Raw genomic sequence first — 19,888 nt, forward strand, 5'->3', positions numbered from 1 at the left:
ATGTCGCCTTGTTACAGAGGACATTTGCAAGTACGTAACAGGTTACGGCCCGTTGTTTGCCCACTCATGAGCGTCTGAAGCCGCGCTGATACGTTTCGTAAGCCGATTGGCCCGGGAGCGTTAAATGGAATTTTTGGCTTTCAAGCTGCGGTCAGTCGCATCTCTTGGTGTTTGACGCTGCTATGAACGCAGGCCAAGGTGCCCTTTGCTCAAAGTCCCAGGCTTGTTGCACAACTGGCGATGCAAACGAAAGCAACTCAACTTAGACCATTGTCAGAAAAATCTAAATGATTGCTGAAAAACCCACAAAATATCGAGGTACAGCCCGAGGTAAACCCCATAATGTATGAGTTATGGATCTAAATACAAATCCGTGAGTGAATCCACAATAAGTGAAGTAGCGAGGGACTGTACAGTGTACACTGTTATAAGATGGCTCCTAATACCTTGGTCTACAGCTGAGACTTCAGTGGATCCACATTTTACCACCATGGGAATTTTACCAGCAATCGATACTTAGGACAATGTAACATTTATCCATACATCATTCCTCCCTGTGGTGGTTGGCCGTCATCCCTCTGAGTGTGGATGAACTCCACCTGTGTGCCTTTTCTCACAGGGTTCTTCTGTGCCCCGCCATGTTTTGGTTTGCGTGCGTGTCTGTGGATACGATCATGGGGATATAGGGGCGAGGGGTGGCTTTTTCTTTGCATTGTATTATGGATGTTTTAATTGTTCAGCACGTTGAGTTGCCCTTTGAATGTAAAGTTTGATTTGATTTGATTTGATTTGATGTGGAACAGTTTAATATTTATATAACAAGTTGACAAAACAAAAGGTATTCACTTAAAAGAGGTCATGCTGTCATTAAACGTAGTGACGTGTGCAGATTGCTGCTCACATGTTTTGCTTTCCAAATTTGGCTGTATGGAGGGCAAAAAAAAAAAAAAAATGACATCATTCATTTGCCCTGGGGGGATGAATTTGAAATCTGAGGCATATTACAGAAACAGTCACATTGCTAATTGTATACTGTAGAACTGAAGTTACATCGATGCACAATCACGTCATATTGTTAAAGAAGACGGTTTGAAGTACGTAACAGGTCACAGCCCATCATAGGCGACTTGTGACCGTCGGAAGCCGATTGGCCCGCGAGCGCCTAATGGAATCTTTGGCTTTGAAGCTGCCATCAAATGCGTCTCTCGCCATTTGATTCGGCTAAGAATGTAGGCCAAGGTGTACTTTTCAGTGAAAAGTCTTAAAAGCCGCGTAACTATCCTCCGTCCAAAAAAAAGGCATCAATGTGCATTTTAAGAGTGCCGGCTTTTTAGTTGGAGCTGGCCCCTGCTCATTGCTCCATCACAATGTGGCCCTGATGACATGCTGGTGGGGTTTCGAGCCGCCGCGCCCCTGATGGGCGAACAAGGGGGGAGGCCGGCGGAGTCTTGGCATGACACAATCCCGCTGTGAGCCTGATTTGAGGTGAGCGCCAGCAAGATGGAAGGAGCCGGGCAGGCTTTGATTTGCCCCTCCGCGGCCCTGGGGCCCGGCGGGCCGGGACTGCGAGAGGCTGAGCTCCTGGGGGCCGGGGTGGTGGGGATGAGGGGCATGAGGGCGGAAGGGAGGGGGGTGTCCCAGCAGACCCCCAGCGGCATAGAAAGAGAGAGCGGGCGGCGGTTGGCGTAGCTTTTTGAACGGGCTGCTGGGAGCCAAATTGAGATGTGGGAGTTGTTGAATTTGCCTGGATGAATATTGAAGTGGGCATTTGTGGTGTGTGAAATCAGCTGCCGACTGTTAACCAGGAGTGGGACCCTCCTACCTGCTGACAGTTGAATCGAGTTCGGCCGTGCTCGCCTTTTGTGCAGAATCCATTAACAACACAGGTTACTTTGAGGTAAATCACAAGTTTATTGGGCAAGATACTATCGGTGAAAGTTTTCATTCTGAGAGAATTTTTTATTTTTTTTTCCTGGGTTTGGCAGTGACATTCTTATGGCAATATTCACATTCAGATGCAAAGATAATTTTCAGTGTTCTGTGACGACTGAGACTGAACAAAAATATCTTTCCGTTAAAAGCGGGCAAAAAGACCAATGCCTCCACCACGTGTTGGATTATTTGCCAAGACAATTTGCATCAACGTGAATTAAGTTGGCACGATTCAAGCACTCACGTGCACCAGGATAAGATTTACTTAAACTTATAAAGCAATAGTTGCTTTATTTTTACATTTTTTTCAACATCATGATTTAACTTTTTTTTTTCATCTTTAATACAGTTTTTTTTTTTACATCATTATTTTGTTTCACTTCGTGATTATTATTAATACATTTTTTTAACCTTTTAAAAATGGTTAAATTTTCTCATTTTTCATTTTTAGTAGAGTTATGGTAAAAAAAAAAAAGGTAGTTTTTTTGTATTTTTTATAATAATTTTTTAGCTTACTTTTACAGTAGACATTAGAAAAGTATTTTGCCATTTTTTTTTCCAAGTATTTAATTTTTTTTAATTATTACAATAGACTTATTTTTAGTCAGATTCATTATTTTCCTTTTATCTTAATTTTTAGTATTTTTCATTTTATTGTTATTTCTTATGTTTAGTCAAATTTGACTGCAGATTTTCTCTTGTTAATTTTTATTTTTATTCTACATTTACCATAGATTTAAAAAATATATATTTATATTTGTTAATTATTATTGTATTAATTATTCAATATATTTATTTTTTGTTGTTAATTCTGCAGCAAACCTTTAAAGTTTTTCCTTTATTTGATTGTTATTCTGTATTTATCTATTTTTAATATCAGGTTTTCTGGCCCTTTCGTCCTTGCTTTTTTGTCTTTGACTTATGACTGCAGATAATAGTTGCTTGCGTGATATTTGCTATGACTTTTAGACTAGTTTGTTTGTTTGTTTTTTCTGGAACTTTTAGGCATCCTAAACTGAACGGAGCTAATTTGCTAAAAGGCCACCAGGTACTTCCCGGGCTGTCGACCCGTCTTGCAGGTCACCTGTCGGTGGACAAGAACGCAACCCTCTGTCATTGCATCGGTCTGGTCCGGATTTCTCCGCCGAGTCTTCCAGGCCGGCCCGCTAATCACCGCCGATTCCTCCTCGTCGATTACGGCGAATCAGGTGCATAAGCCTAAGCCGCTTGGAGAGGTGCTCTTATTAAACTCTAGCCAGCTGCTGGAATTTTCTCCTTCTCCCTTCCGCTCATTGTTAATTGGGGGGAGTCTCCAGTCTTTCCCGGGAGTTGATTTGCAAGAGAAAGAGGAGGAGGAGGGGGCGAAGAAAGGGGAGCAAGAGATTATTGCACAGGAGGAGACGAGCTTTGAAGGCGAAGTGCTTGCGCGATTTCGCTTCATGTCTCCTCGCAGTGCAGCCAAAACCTGTTTGTGCCATTGACAAGCGCTTCTTTGAGGCGCGGAAGGTGGAGCGCCGCTTCTCTCTTGGCTTTGGCTCAGAGGTACAACAACACCTCGTCTGATGTTTGGGCTGCACAAAAGACGCTGGTTGGGGGGTTGGAGGAGAGTTGGCGGAGGGTTGGTGGGGTGGGCTTCTCTCTTTTTTTTTTTTTTTTTTTTTTGCAATGGGCCTTTGTGCACCCCCTGAAACGCGCACGTCCCGGCCTCGGAGACTGACAAGAGTTGAGGCCGGAGGGCAAATCAGATGCTTGAGAGTGAAAGACGGATTAGCATGTGGAGGAAGGAGCAGTCCTTGTTTTTTAACCTCTGCCTTCGGCGGGGGGAGAAGAAAAAACGTTTCTAAGGGTTGTCTGAATTGTTGGGGTGCCACTTCATTCGTTGTAGCAGTCATCCTCCGCTATATCTCGGTTACGTTTTTGCTCCCCATTTTTAATACTTATACTTCATACTTATGAACATTCACCTTACTAGCATTTCAGACAAGCAAACATTTTTTTTAAAACATTTCCATTTTTCCCCAAAAATTTAGTGTTTGTTGTCTTCAGTGCAGTACTACATTGTGGTGCAAAATCTAGCAATATGAATGATAGAATATTGAAATGCATCATGTTGTAATGTAATACCAGGGTTTCCACGGTTAATGCTTTCATTCCCAGCCATTTTTACTGAAGCAACTCCTGGCTGTTTTACTGGATTTTGACCCACAGAATATTGTATTCTATTGATATAAAAACATGGAACCTACCATACCAAAAGAAAAAATAGATAATCTTCTTTCATCAGGAAAAAATAGGATATTTGTATCTGTTTCTGTTTTGCAGCAATTAGCATTAGAATGTAGCTAGGTTTAATCAATATTCACATTCCTGGTGAAAACACTGACAAAAAGAGCTTGTTGCAACATGGCCCTGGCTGATCTCTTATACTCTGCTGCCACCTGCTGGCCCTTTACATACGTTTTTGGAAGTGAAGGACGTTTTAAAAAACGTATTGATACGTTGGTGGATCTGAATGAGTTAACAGCAAAAAGCCATTAAATTGAATTTGTTAAAATTAAGAAGACCTTATATCTTAGCTATTATAGCTCTAATATAGAAATGGTATGTACAGTCGACGTGTGCGCGTGTGTATATTTAGCATGACGTGGGCATTAAATTAATTTTAAGTTGCATTAAAAATCAGATTTGATGATACCTGCAGAAGCCCTGAAAAAAGATGACTATTTTTTGACTAGAGTTGCAGCATAGGAAAAGAAGCTCCACGATAAACGGAGAGCGATCAGTTTTCCTCGTTTAAAGTCATCGCTTCCACTCTCGCTTCCCTCCTGAAGGTTTGCGGCCTGTTTTTGACAAAAGACAGACGGACAAGAGGGCCACATTTGGGACTTGGGGGAGTTTAATGAGAGGCTCGCAGGTGTTGAAAGGAGGAGGACGCGCCAGGCGGAGGAGGGAGCGACAACGCTAAAAGGTGCTCGGGGAAGAATGGCACAACGGAGCGACCGGGTACCTTTCTAGTGGTACTAAAGCCGGGGCGCGCGCTCTGATCAGGGCGGCGGCGAGCACAATTACCTTCTTTTCAAATCCTTCAGTGACACTGCAGGAGGAAGGAGGACTTTGAACAGTTGAAAGGCGCCGGCGCGCTTTCAAGCTCAAACGCGAGCAGGAAAGGCCTCTGAAATTTGTTCAGCGCTCCCCATCCACCATTAGCTTGTTTCTTCCTCTCGCCTGCAGGCATTTAAGCGCTTTTTGAAAAGATGTTAAGAAATTCAATCACCAGAGAGAGAGAGAGAGAGAGAGAGAGAGAGAGAGAGAGAGAGAGAGAGAGAGAGAGAGAGAGAGAGAGAGAGAGAGAGAGTGCGGGATAGTTATAGTTTTGTTTTTTTTGGTCTGCAGAGGTCCGTCCTGCTGCTTTTCTGTTAGTTTGAACGGACCCACGAACTGGTGGAGGCCACCATGGGAAAAACCAGGGAAATAAAACATGACGGAGAGGAAACTTTTTCTGAAACTGGAAGAGAAAAGCTTCTTCTTCGTCTGCTTTTTCTTCTTCTGTGGCTCGCGTCCAGTCAATTGAGCCTTTGTGGCTGCTAGTATATGGCTAACCATTATTGAAGGTGCTTGGGATCGCAGTCATGAAGCCAGTTAAGGTGCTATATGGGACATTGATGAACCCTCCGGTCTCGTCATGGTAACGGTCGGGTCGCAGGGGCACGGCGAGCGCGTGACACCGCTGGGATTGAGCCATTAGTCGCTTGACCTCACCGGGGGGACGGGAAGTCGTAAAGCGCTTTCACATCGGCCAGCCAACCTGCCGTTTTCTCGGCACTGGCATCGGTGAACGGCGTCGATGCCGGAAGGTTCTGCACTTAAGCAATGTACACTCCCTCCCGTGGTACGCAAAGAAATACTAAATTTAATGTTTGAACTGAACCGTGCACAGTATTTACAGTAGCTTAAACATTTTCTTAAATCCAGTACTTGGTATGGTCGATAAATTTTTTTCAAACTTTTAAACTTTTACCAGAGTACAAGTTTCTGAAACCAGCAGTACAGATACATAACATCCCCCCCACCCCCCAAAAAAATGATGACAGATAACTTGAAAGAAATGTCCCAATATGCCATTTTTCCTTAAAATTGGATAAAATTAATGGTAATTTTCTATTCCTCTAATTTCTAAGTTTTTCCTGATTGTAAAATGGCCACAAGAGGACGGACGATAATGGTATTGACTTCCGTCACCGGTGTCATTTGTACCAATACCTTGAAATTAGACCAAGTGTATTATTGCAAAATTGTTATTTTTGTTGCTCTAATGTTGTGTTTGTTGCTTTATGTGTCTTGTGTTTTTCTTTCTTTCTATATGTACTCTTATAATTACTTTGTTTTTATACATGTTTGAAATAAACTTTAACCAAAAAAAACAATAAAAATTCGCCCAATACTTATACCTGGTATTGGAACTCGCCCGTACCTATCCAGTACAGTACAGTACAATTCAACTTTTACGTACAATACGGTTGCATTTTATATATATGTGTATATATATATATATATATATATATATATATATATATATATATATATATATATATATATATATATATATATATATATATATATATATATATATAATGTACGTAATATATATCTTTATTTGAGTGAAATTTTGTATTTTTCAATATTTGTGCTTAGTTTGACTATTCACATTTCACATAATGTAACAGAGTCTTACAATAATGTTAAATCTCCTTTTCAGTAAAACTGCCTCAGGGTATGCTCACACTGCAGGGCATGGTGCCCAATTTGATATTTTTTCTTTTTGTGTAATTGTTCACATTACAAAAACAAATACGACAGCTGTAATGTGAACGGAAGTTCAAAGTCGACGCAAAACACGACTTCACATGGCGCAGTGTTTCCGTAAGTGAATACGGTCTCAGTCCTGACACATTTGAGGCAATTGCAAGGATTTTCGGCTGGGTCTGATATGGACAAATTGGAATTGTACTGCTCACATGGAATGGAACATATCTGGGCAAAAACCTGGGAATTAACCTGCGATGTGAACATAGCCTTAGGCCCGCCACGCTGCTGCATTTCAGCGTCGGTAATGATGGTTGTACTTGGAAAGTCAAGTATTTTTCAAGGTGGTCCTTGGTGTCAAAAGTTTGGAAAGCGCTGCCTTAAGCAATGCAATGCGGCAGGCCATCTTCTAGCCAATTAAGAACAACAAAGCAGGCCAGATTCTACAACGCTACCTTAAGAGAGAGCCACGTTAGGAGGCGTGATTGAAGAATGGGTGAGGATGCGGCGAAGCAATTCGGCAGCCCACGGGTGCCGCTCTTATTCCATGACGGGTCGGCGGCGGCGGAAAAATTGCCGGGATCCTTTAACGCGGAACTGACAGGCTGAGAGAGGAGTGAGCTGCCTCTCATCCGGAGGAAATGACAGCGTCAGTTATGATATAAGCATTTAATCCCATACTGCACAGCCCGTGATCTTATTAAGGGAATAATGGCATTTATACGCTCTAAAGCTGGATTAATAGGTCTGGCTCTTGCAAAGCGCAATATTAACATAAAGGGATTTTGGGAATCGGGTTCATCCGCCGCCGCCGCCGACGACACGGGCTGGAAAAAGCGGAGGCCGCGAGCGCCACGTGCGCTCGAAAAAAAAACAAAAAAACAAAAAAAAAAACTCGCATCCGCCGCTTTCCTCGCATCGTCTGACGTCGACATGTGAGAACTCGCAAGCTGACTGGAGTACATATTTATGAGCTTATTTCTCTGATGTTTTATAAATGGAGCCATGTAGATGTTAAAAGGCCGCTGGGCGCTCATGTCTACTGGCCAATTTTAGCTGCGGAGACGCACTTAAGAGGTTTTTTTTTGCGCCCAGGAAATACAAACTTTTGAAAAGTGGTCTCTCGCGGACGTTTTCCAAAACAGCGCAAAACGCGTTCAACGCTAAAGTGTACGTTTGAGTCAAAGTGACAGTTTAAACTTGCATACACTACTCACAAAAAGTTCGAGCAGTGATTCTCAAAGGTACGTAGGCTCCCTCTTGTGGTACGCGAACGAAATCCCTAGCTGGTCACAGTTCAGTTGTATTTAACTTTGCGGTACAAAACAATAGATACTAAGAACTGATATTTGGGGATGATATTCATTGCAGTAAGTAAAGATTAAATATTAATGTAAAAAATCTTAAAAATGTAACAATGGCTTTACCTGTTGTAAATACCTTTTAGCATGTTTATGAAACAACTTTTAGATTTTTTCAATGTTTTTATTTTAGACAATAGAAAACTTTTGTTTTAAAATTCTAACAAAAAGTGCAGGGAACTCCATGCTTGACAGCATCTATTAGAATGTTCAGAAACTTCAACAAATAAATAGCTCAGAAGTTTTCAACGGTAAAAAAAAAACAAAAAAAAAAAAAAAACTGTCAAAATGCAAAATATCGACACTAATAATCGACCTGGCTGACAATAGCTCTATCCACAAGTAAAATTTTAAAGTTTAAAGACCTAAAATAACAGTATTAAATAAAATTGAATTTTTTTTCAAACAAGTTCTTCAATTTTGTAATGTATTTTTTTTTTAACATCTTATGAATAAGCTAGAGTAAGTGCAATTTCTGGAGGAGTTGCGTGGAAATGCTGAAAGCTGAATGCTAAGATGTGAATGCATGTGGAATGCTTAAGTAAATGGAGATACAAATTATGAAATTATGTCCTCCTGGTTACTGGGCAATGCACTTTACCAACTGTGCCACCGAGCAGTATCAGACACCTGGTAATGATGATATGTATGGAATTCGGCATGGAAAGTGATACTTAGAAAAAGTTCAATATCTGTCTCATTGAAAATGAATGGGGAAAAGTTTATATTAAACTTTTAAAATTGTACAAATACTGTAAGTAATGTGGAATCAGACGATATATACCCTGGGAGGTGTGAATTTTTGAAGCTAGTTGAAATTTGAACAGTGTAAATTGGAGGCATTATGTGAGAGCTGTTACGCGGCAAAAATGTGTGGAGAATAAAAATCAATGCTTCAGCGTTTCCACAATAACAAACAGCTTACTAAGACAGCCGACAACCATCAGCATCTTGTTTATGTTCTAAAAACAATATTTCCTACTTTTTGAATTTGCCGGGTTTTTTTTTTGTTACTTTCTTGTTCTTTTATATGGTACGGGTCATATTGACCCATAAACATTCTTAGCGTACCAAAGAAACAAACACAAAAAGAGGGTTAATACTCAAGTCGGGTGGGTGACTGACTTTGCGCCCCCTTAGTCCCTCCTGCGTAGATGGCAGTTCAAAGGTCAAACCCCATGTCAAAGGCCGTGTCTTTCTTGGCTGAGCTCAGCCCTTGAACTCAACTCGGCGTTTATCCCCTTCTTTTAGCCAGCGTGCCAGGAAGCTACCCCCCCCCCCCCCCCCCCCCCCAGAGATCCCGCTCCTCCCAATTTCTCCGTCAGACAGCGGATGAGAGATTTAGTTTAAGAACAGTCCAAAGGGGGGATGGTGGGTGAGGGGAGGGTGAGGGAGGGGGTGCTTGATACAACCCATGACGCTGTTTAATGGGCAGCTTGGAATGCAGTCGGGAAGCCTCTCTTGCTCTCTCCATGGGAATTATGAGAGAGAGTGAGAGAGCGAGAGAGAGAGAGAGAGAGAGAGAGAGAGAGAGAGAGAGAGAGAGAGAGAGAGAGAGAGAGAGAGAGAGAGAGAGAGAGAGAGAGAGAGAGCGAGAGAGAGAGAGAGAGAGAGAGAAAAAGCTGAATTTAAGAGCAGACTTCTGGGAAATCCTCAAGCTTGAAACGCTTTCGCCCAAACACTCCGCAACTCCCACATGTGGCTGAACCCATGCAGCGTGTTTACACTGGTGATAAAAAGCCTCAGTAGGTTGCAGGTGAGGAAAGACAGTGTATTATTATTATTATTTTTAATATAACCGGGAAAGGAATAATTTCACTGCTCACTGTTGTTTTTGACTGTGCACACGACAAATAAACATGTTGAGTCTTGTAACTGGCAACAACATTGTAGAGTTCCTCAATTGTTGCATTCATTTAGTCATCTAGACTAAGTGCAGAAATTGTGTGGGAATGCTGAAAGCTGAATGCTAATAAAGGAAATTGAAGGATAAGTTCTGTGAAAATTACAAAGTAATTAACTATTAATTACTAGTAGCAGTAGCAGTAGTAGAAGTAGTAGTAGTATTACTAATATTTTTTTAGTAGTAACTTGGTGTTGAATAACAAATGAATGGTGAAGGTGGGAATCATGTGGGAATTGTTTCTCGGCAACAAAGTGAGGAGAATAAAAATCCGAATAACATATGTGGGATGCTGTCAGCATTCAACTAAACGGACATAATGGATGATTAGCTACTTTAGCACTGTTATGGTGCGAGTCAGATTGACCCATTGTCAAATTTAAACATCAAAATCATGTTTCCCCATTGAAATGAATGGAAGTGCAATTAATCCGTTCCAGCCACTTCAAATAACACCCCAAATCTGTTTTTTTTTGCTAGCATAATGGTACATTAGCAACTGTGAATTAATGGTGGGCAGATACTGTGGCACCATCTATCTGTGGGGGTCTGAAGCGTTCTCGTATCTGAAACGTGTTTCCTCATGAATCCTCTGTTGTCGTTTGGCAGAGGATGAGAGCTCGGGCCCACCGTACCACCGCGAGAGGCGTAATGCCCTCAGCTCGGAGCGCGGCATGACCGAGGAGCCCTCCACATCCACCGAGGAGCGACCTTCGCCGCTCAAGAAGGAGCTCCCCGGATCCCTACCCCACCTGGCAGAACACGCCCTGCCCTACCGGGGAACCCTCTTCGCCATGGACCCCCGCAACGGCTACCTGGACTCGCACTACCGTAAGAAACAATCATGTTTTCTTCATAGCAGTTGTGCATGTGAGACTGTTCCAGTAGGGTGTGTAAGTCAGCATTTTTCATTTGTAAGTGAGAGAGCAATTCAGAAGTGCATGTGTGAACAAATCTTTGAAATTGTGAGTTTACCATGAGTGTATTTGAGAGAGCGTTTCAGTAGCGTATGGGCAAAAAGTGTTTTTTCAGTGTTACGTGTGAAAGCGTTTCTGTGGTCAATGTGTGCGTGTTCTAGGAGTGTGTGAGAACATTTCAGTGGTGTGTGAGTGGTTTCGAAATAAATGTGCGAGTGTTTCAGTTGTGTGAGAGCTCAGTCCAGGAGCAGCTGAGAACATTTCAATGATGAATGTGACTGCATTTCAGTAGTTTGTGTGGGTGAATATTTTTTAACTTGTGTGTGAGAGTGTTTAAATAGTGAATGTCAATGTTTCCGTAGTGTTAGTGAGAGAGTTACCGTGGATGTGTGAAAGTGTTTCAGTGGTGAATATGAGAGTGTTCTAGGAGTGTGTGAGAACATTTCAGTGGGGTGTGAGTGGTTTCGAAATAAATGTGGGAGTGTTTCAGTTGTGTGAGAGCTCATTCCAGGAACATGTGAGAACATTTCAATGATGAGTGTGACTGCATTTCAGTAGTGTTTGTGGGTGAATAATTTTTAACTTGTGTGTGAAAGTGTTTAAATAGTGAATGTCAATGTTTCCGTAGTGTTAGTAAGAGACCTTCCGTGGTGCTCCTAATATCATTTTAGGTGAATGCGAGAGTATTTAAATAGATTATGAAAGCATTTCACTAGTTGTGACTCGGAGTGATTTTTCACTAGTTTTCAGTTTTTGTGATATGAGAGTGCTTCCATAATGTATGTGAGAATTAATCAGTAGTATGTGTACGTGAGTGTGAGAGCATTTCAGTAATGCGTGAAAGCATTTTAGTAGTGTTTGAGTGAGTCATTTTTTCAGTTTTGTGTTTGTGAGAGAGCATTTCAGCAGAGTGTGCGAGAGGCAATCCTGTCATACATGGTGCAGGCGGCGTTAGTATGGCCAGCGCGCCTGCTTAATTCCCTCATTAGGGCGGACCTGTCTGAACGCCGAGCTCGCTCTCGTCAACTCGCACTTCAAACGGCCCAAAGTCAAACCGCCATCTCCCCCTCTCCCCCTCCCCCCTCCCACCTCGCAAGTGTGAGACCCGACAAGCCGGCGTAAGCCTAACGTGAGATAGTGGAGATAATCTGAAGCAAAGCCGGACGGCAGCGAGATGATTGGGTTAGCAAGAGTCTGATTAGGAGGCTAATCGCCTGTTGGGTTGGCCAGCAATCGCCTGTGAATAAAGTCGGGGCCGATTGCTAATGAAAAGTCCAGCGGACCCCGACCGCCGAGTGTAACTCTATTTACTGAAGGGGAAAAGCGTAGCGTGCTGGTGACGGTGTGGGCCGGGCAGGACCCTGGGGGCCGCTACATTAGGGGCCATTACATCCTGGCCTAACTCAGCAACACTGCCAATTCTTGTTTGTGTGTGGGAGGAATGAAAAACAGGGGGGTGTGGTGGGGGGTTTCACCCTGTAGCTAAGCTAAGAGGCAATCTGATTGAGTTAAAATGCTGAAAAAGTAAAAAAGAAAATCCCGTCAGGCTTCATGAGGTCCACAGAATGTCTTAAAATGACTCTGAATTAATCAATATTAATAAATACTCATTACAACTAAGAAATCTGGATATATATTACATAAAAAAGTAGCAACATCTTTTATTGTTCACCTTTTTCCATAACATTTCTCAAACTTTTCTGTGCCTTTCACCCAAGAAAATATGTTTTCTAACTCCGATCATGTACAGTATCCCTCACTAACTTTTAAAAGGATTACATTGAGATGAATGAGGTGAATTTGATTATTTAGAGAAGAGAAGAAGATTACCAAAAGTAGTACAGACTTTCGGAACAAAGAGGGAAATGCTGGAACGGAGAGTGCGGGTGGTGGTATGCATGATGAGCAGTGAGCCAAGATAGTCTGGGATAGGCTCCACTTAGGACAAATGGAATCGAAAATGAAAGGATGTAATGTGTAGTTATGTATTCAATTCCAGCTACCTTTAGCCAGAAGCTTGTTATTATAGCCTTAACCTGACGTGCTGTCATTCCAGTTTTCCACACCATAACTCGTGATAACTGTAAAATAAGTGATGGAGTGCACGTTTGACACAATTAATAATTCCGTTCCAGACTATTTTTATTGGGATACTTTAGAAAACAAGCCCAGCAAACACAGCTAGTCGAGTTTCCGCTAATAATAGCCAGTCACAAAACGCATTAGTGTCACTAGTCAGAGTTATGATCTGCGGAAAAGCCCCCACCTCCTGCAGGCCGCAGGTGTTGGGAACATGGTGGGGTGAATGGGCTTCCTCGCTTTGAACTCGGGGGTCACCCGTGCTTGTACCCCAAGGTGTAAACAGGGAGCACACACCTTTGATTATTTTCACTTTTTTAAAATCTTATTAAACGATCATTTTTGTTTTGTTCATTATCTGAAAATGTGCCCTAAGCCGTAACATGTAACGGTCTCACCTCCTAAAATTCATCCCAGGTGTGCACCGGTGATGGAGAGGCCTTACACAATAACACAGAAGCCCATAAATCGGCTTAGCGTTGTTTTTGGCCCGTGTCGGTGCGTAATGCGTCTAAATGCGACGACACCTGCAGCCTCCGCACACCTGGCGGCTGCTTGCTAAGAAGAATAAGGAGGAAAAAAAAAAAAAAAGAACAAGACTCGGCTGGCTCGTCGTCTTCTTTCAGACAGACGCGCGATCGTCCTTGGCCTGGGCCTGTGTTTACTTTTGGGCTTTCCACCCACTTGAGCGCAACACAGAGGAGCCACTAAGGAAACATGGCCCCTATTGTTTAGCATTAGCTAATCGCGGTGATGCCTGGGTCTTAGCCGCTTTTCTTGGGCAAACACACAGGATAAGAGTCCGCATCCCTTCTTACCGCCGCGCTAATACACCGAGGCTTTTTGGCGCTGGGGATAAGGAGGAACGGATTGCGCCGTGGATTAATGAGGGAGGCGGCGGTTTGTTTGTCAAGATCCTAATTGTCTTTAAGTGTGAATGCGACATCTGTTTACACTATGCGACGATTAGCCGGTCAGCGGTCCAGCAACAGTCTTCTTCTTTAAAAGTGCGTCTTTCTTAAACATTTGGGCCCTTCTTTGCCAAGACTGAAGACAAAGCCCATTCTTTCTTTTCAAGCCACGGATTTCTTGCAAATGTTAAAACGGCTACTAAAACGCCAGAGAACAACAAAGTCAAAATCTCTCCGCTTAAAAATTAGCTTGGCAAAGTGACTTTTTTATTTTTTATTTTTATGGCGTAGTGATGACCGTCTCTCGGTCCTGTCAGATCCTCGCACAAAAGCCTCGTTGTTTTTTGACTGATGGCACAATCCGAGCTTGCTAAGCCCGGAGGCAGCGCGGGCGCGGATCTCCCGGCCGCTGGATTCACATTCTCGAGTATCCTCACTAACCCTGCCGACTGAGCCCGGCCAGAGGTGACTACTACTTGGATCAGTTGGAGATCGTTGGGGGAAGAGGAGGTCACGGGGGGGTTGTTTGTTGGGTCACAAAATTGCTGCAGAAAGCTGATCTATGGGACTTCAGAGCCATAGCACGTCTGTTTCAAAATGGAGCTGCACATGCTGTTTTGTGGCTAAGAGTTCTAGTTTTATTGTGTTACTTTTATTATTAGAGTAGTGTAATAAGTAAGTAAGTGTAGTAAGTATGGACGAATGGACGCTAATTCTTCTAAAACAGCGAGAGGCGCTTCGTGCATTTCTAGCTGGTAAGATTTTCGTGCTTTCCCCGCCCCTCGACAAGAACGAAGACTACATTTTCATCCGTGGCCATGATTGGTTAAAACAAACGTGTACAATGCCGTGTCGTCCAATCAGCTCGAATTATCATACAGAATGTCCCGCCTTTCCCGAGCAAATTACCGTGGAGAGGTACCAGATGGATATTGTGGAGAACTCCCTTGAGTGAAGCGCAATATCAATCTGGCTATTGCCAGGTTAATATAATCCGGGTGTAGTTGTAGTTTAGTTTTTGTGTTTCCTTAACGTCCTGATCCTGACCGGACCCGACCTAATGCCTGGATCACTCGGGGATCTGCAAAGGAGAACAACAGAGGTCGAGGGTGGTTGAGCGGTCGCAAAACTGCTGCGGCCAGCTGATCTCAGGGGTCGCTGAGCCGTGCCACGTCCGTCCGTCCGGCCATCTACGCATCCGTCTCAATATCAAAATGTAGCTGACCAGTGAACTGAGTGAGCCGGCTGTCACGGCCGCGAAACGTGATCGGCACAACAACGGCCTCGCAGTGCTGACAAGTAATTACAGTTCTCCGCTTCATGTGGACTGCACAAGACATTTCCATTTATCTTCAAGTTGTGTGTGTGTATATTTCGGATGGAGAAAGGGGGGCTGTGGGATTGTGGTAGTGCTTGTGGGGGGGTTTAGAAAACCAAAGGGTGACCCTTGGAGAACCTGATAAGAAGTGGCCTGGAGTGGCTTCCAAAAATGTCCAAGGTGAGGAGACGATACAGTGGAAATTCTTGTATAGTTCAAATGTAGTTGTCGTAGTAATTCTAATGTACTCAATTTCTACTCTCAATTTCTACTAACTGTATTTTTTTTTGCAGTCTACTGTTGTGCCTGTTCAGTTTTATTGTGTTTCTAATGTCGTTCTAGTTTGGGTCAAGTATAATTCAAGTGTAGTTCAATTATTTGTAAAGTTCTAATACAATATTTAGTGCTTTTCAGATGCAGTTCTGTTTCATTTATTGCTAGTTCTGATATAGTGTGAGTTTCAACAACAACAGTTTTATTGAAGTAATGTATAAAAACGCTTTATTTAATTTTGTTTTTATTGTGCCTTGCTTTACTCTGCTGTCTGTAGCCAGGTTGGCATTGCAAATGCGAATCTGTTCTCAGTGGCTTTACTTGGTGAAATAAAGGTTCACATAAGCCAAAGTCCTGCTAATTTAGTTCTCTTCGGAGCGCTTCGAAGAGGCTTACCGTACCTTCAAAGAAAGCCCTAAGGTGAGAAGACACGGGGTAAATTCTAGTGTAGGTCTAGTTCTACTATAGTTCAAATGCCGTTCTAGTTTAGTGTATCGCTTTGAAAAGCAAGAAGAGACCCTCAGAGAACTCGGCAAGAAGAGGCTGGCGTGCCTTCAAAGAAAGCCCGAGGTGCGAAAACACGGGCCGGGTAAATGTTTGTCTTTGCGACGCCTCAAATGTGTGAGCGCGGTGGCGAGGTGCCGTCCCTCGGCATCAGCAAGAAGAAGCAACAGCCCCGGGCGTGCTGCAGGCAAACGAAAGGGACGCCTTCCATCCGCGGCCAAGGCCTTTCATCAGGACAGAACAACACGGGGGTCCCGGTGGTCCGGCACACCAGGGATAATCAGATGATCCCCTTTTTACAGCTTATTAGCGGCATCGCTTGCTCGCTCGCAAGATAGGCCCTGATCTGGCATGCGAGTTCCTCTTTGTAGCGAGAACCGCATGACTTGAAGGGTAGGAAGGGGGGTGGGTGCGAGTGGTGGGGGCTCATCAGAGTTTCAAGTGTCTTAAAGTCATGTGACGCGGTCTGGAGAAGTAACGGGCGCGTCTCGTTAACAATGACGAGATTAAACGCGAAGGGGCTAAAGGAGAATTAAGCAGAATTTCCAGGGAACTTAGCACGTTCAAAGACGAGCGTTTCGCTGGCGTATCAGCGCGGCAACATCTGTCGGAGTGCCGCCGTAGCATTTTTTCCCCCAACTTTTCTCATTTTCTTAATCATGCCATTCACCCGCTCGCACAAAAACACTCTGCTGATGTGGCCAAAGCTTAAAAGCAAGATTTGCGACGTCTTGACGACAATAACAATTTGATTAGAGCCTCGCTAGCCTCCTTATTAGCAGGATAATCGCGTCTGTGTCTGTTTAGTTAGTCAGTTCAGTCCCATTGCATGTTGTTGTTTTTTGTACAATTCCAGAAGATAATCTAACTTTGCTCAGCGGGGCACAACTTTAGCTACTTGAGACTTCTAATGAGATACAAAAAACATGCTGAACATGCTGTTCTCTTGCACCATAGAGGCTTGGACGTCGACTGCACTTTTGGTAAAGTTCACTTGTAGTTGTCTGCCATTGCAGTTCTAATGCAGTTTTGCATTAGTTGTATTGTTCAACTGAACAATTTTATTGCGATTCTAGATCAGTTGTTCTGTAAATGTGGTTTTAATTTAGTTATATCTAGTTGCATTACTGACTGTGTTTCTGCTGCGGTGCTTGTTAAAGTGTCCTATAAATAATAGTGTAGTGCAAGTTGTAGTTTAGTACTAGTATAGTTCCCAGTGTAGTTCTAATTGTATTTTATTACAGTGTCAGGGCAGTCCAAGGTTAGCTTCATTGCAGTTTCAGCATAGTACTAGTTGTAGTTTAGGACAAGTAAGTCTAGTTCTGGTTTAGTTACTCTACATTAGAGTGTTAATGTCGTATTAATACTAGTTTGCTTCAAGTAGGTCTAGTTTGTTTAGTGCCAGTGCAGTTCTAGGTCTGGTGTTGTACTATTGCATAGTTCCAGTGTCATTGTAGTTTAGTTTTATTGCAGTAATAGTGTAGTTTAAGTCATATTCTTTGTCCAGTATGGTTAAAAGGGAGCTCTCATTGGCTGTATTGCACGTCTGGTATTAGTAGTAGTTAAGTTGAGTTGCGCTATTCAACTAACTGTGGTTCATTCAGCCTACTAAATATTTTTTTTTCTACGAAAAATTTACCTGTGATCAAGGTAATCGTTCTAACATAAGAATGCTCAGTTTATATAGGAAAACGTATTGGTTGAACAATTGGTGTGGTTTTAATTGAGCTGTTTTAGCCGATTGGCACGCAGGACGATTAAAGCCTCTCCGACTGCGGCGATATCTCGAAGTGGCTCGTGCGAGAAGTCGACAGGAGCAGAAAGCGAGCAGAGGTGGCGGTTGGCAGGCGAGGTGGAGGAGTGAGGGGAGGTATGAGTAACAAAGCCCGAAATGAAGAGAGACATAAAAGAATAGGGAGCGCAAGGAGGTCAGGCCCATCACAGGCTTTAGCGTTGCCTTCAAAGATGCCTGAGACAGGTGGCAGCTCCAGACAATCTCACAGTGCAGAGCAGCATCCTCTCAGGAGGAGATAAGGGATTCCTCCGTGCGCGGGGCACCTTCCCTTCCGCCCCTCCGCAACCCCCCACCCCCGACCGTCTCCGGGTTCTCCCTTTGATGTGGCTCCGCCGCCGGCACAACGGGGGCCGCTCGGGGGCCACGAGGGCGGACCTTCGGGAAGCGGCGCCCGGGCCCCGGCAACTTCTCAGGTCTCATTAAAGCGCTCCGCCGATGCTTAATCCTCTCCGAGTTTTTTTTTACAAGCCAGGCTCGAGGTTTGTCTCGGCGCCCGGGCTACGGCAGGGGAAGCCCCAGAGCGCCACCTGCGTGACAAAGAAGCCAAAAATCACCGTGACGCAAGTTACCCCTTCACTTCTCCCTCACTTCGCCTCGTATTCCGACGCTTGTCTCCCTTGATAGCACCTTACAATCTTGGCGGATTATTCCGGGGTGGACGCGGTTGACGGGGATGCGCTAAACGGATTACAACTTTGTCCTTGTTTTGGAATACCGGCTGAAAACAAGCGATTAGCTTCCAGTGAGAGAAGGGATACAAAAGTGAGAGAGCAAGCAGCTGGAGTTTAAAAGCATTTAAGCTTTAGTTCTGATGTAGTTATAGCTTTGGTCAATTACGTCTTATGTACTCTAGTTTATTTCTAGTTAAGTCCTAGCAGTTTTCGTTTTGTTCTGTTTCGTGATAGAGCGCGAGGTTCAGTTTGTACTTTTAATCTCCCTTGTGGGTGTCAAACAAGAGTTTAACTAGCAGATACTTGGCAGCAGCTTTATTTAGAAAGATTCTGGCCCGTGTTTTTTTTTTTGTCATATCTACGACATCAGCGATAAGACACCGGGAGGAGGGAAAGGCCTGCGACGTTTACAGACCCTGTAGACAAAACACCGCCCTTCACTTCTATGTCAGTTAGCAGTAACGCTCTCCATAAACGCAGAATGTCGGAACAGGGCCAAAATAAATCCCTGCGAGGGTGGAAATAAAATAGACGTAGCCCGGCGCTGGTGAGTTAACTTGAGGTTTAAATCAACTCGCCTTGTGTCGGAGACATATCAGCGTTTGGGGGGAGGATCTGAGGGAGATAAAGACTGTTGGGGGGGAGTTTTATTTTTTTTATTTTTATTTTTTTCAAATACTAAACTGCTGTGTGAATCTCTCTCAGCTTGGGAATGGAGGACGGGGGGGGTCGATTGGGTGGAGAGGCCGGCACAGAGCGCTTTGTTCGGCTCCCCCCAGCTTATCCCAATCTGGAGAAATTCAGCAAATGTGGGAGATAGATTGGCGCTCCGCAGAGGCCTGCTGAAATAACCCGCACTCGCTGATCCACAGTGGGATAGACGTTGGGGGAGGGACGGGCGTGCGGGATGGTGTCGGCCATGCTGAGTTGGTCTCTCTAGCAAGAGCAGGGGGTCCTCAGTTTATTCACTGCTAATTAGGCGATTAGAACGAAAAACAGTCCAGGTCCATTAAGCAAAATCATAAAGTGGGAGGGCTCACTTTGCTACTCAAGAGACATTTTTGATTTTTCACATTTACACATGGGCCAGGTAAAAAAAAAAAAAAGTCATTAAATGGGTAAAAAAATAGCTTTAATTAAAAATTTTAAAAAAGTTTTCAAATTTTTATTTCAAGCACACTGCGATTGGCTGGCAACCAGTTCAGGGTGTACCCCGCCTACTTCCCGAAGCCAGCTGGGATAGGCTCCAGCACCCCCCGCTACCCTTGTGAGGAGCAAGCGGTTAAGAAAATGGATGGATGGATGGATTGATGGAATCCAAGCACAAAGTCATCAACATACAATATTAATATTATCCCATAATGAAACATTACATATTTACATGAATACAACTTGTACAACTTTATTGGAAAAAAGAAAAT

The 19,888-nt window shown here is 43.6% G+C and overlaps 1 protein-coding gene across 2 annotated transcripts in view; it reads left to right on the top strand.

Annotated features, from left to right (window-relative positions):
• gli3 (GLI family zinc finger 3) overlaps positions 1-19,888 on the top strand; it is a 121,261-nt gene that overhangs the window by 38,747 nt on the left and 62,626 nt on the right. For both annotated transcript variants that reach the window (XM_077509205.1, XM_077509204.1), the window contains one exon: positions 10,609-10,830. In XM_077509205.1, coding sequence (XP_077365331.1) covers positions 10,609-10,830 — 222 coding nt within the window. The remainder of the gene's footprint in view (positions 1-10,608; positions 10,831-19,888) is intronic.

This window comes from Festucalex cinctus, chromosome 20 (assembly GCF_051991245.1).
Source record: "Festucalex cinctus isolate MCC-2025b chromosome 20, RoL_Fcin_1.0, whole genome shotgun sequence".
Lineage (NCBI taxonomy): Eukaryota > Metazoa > Chordata > Actinopteri > Syngnathiformes > Syngnathidae > Festucalex > Festucalex cinctus.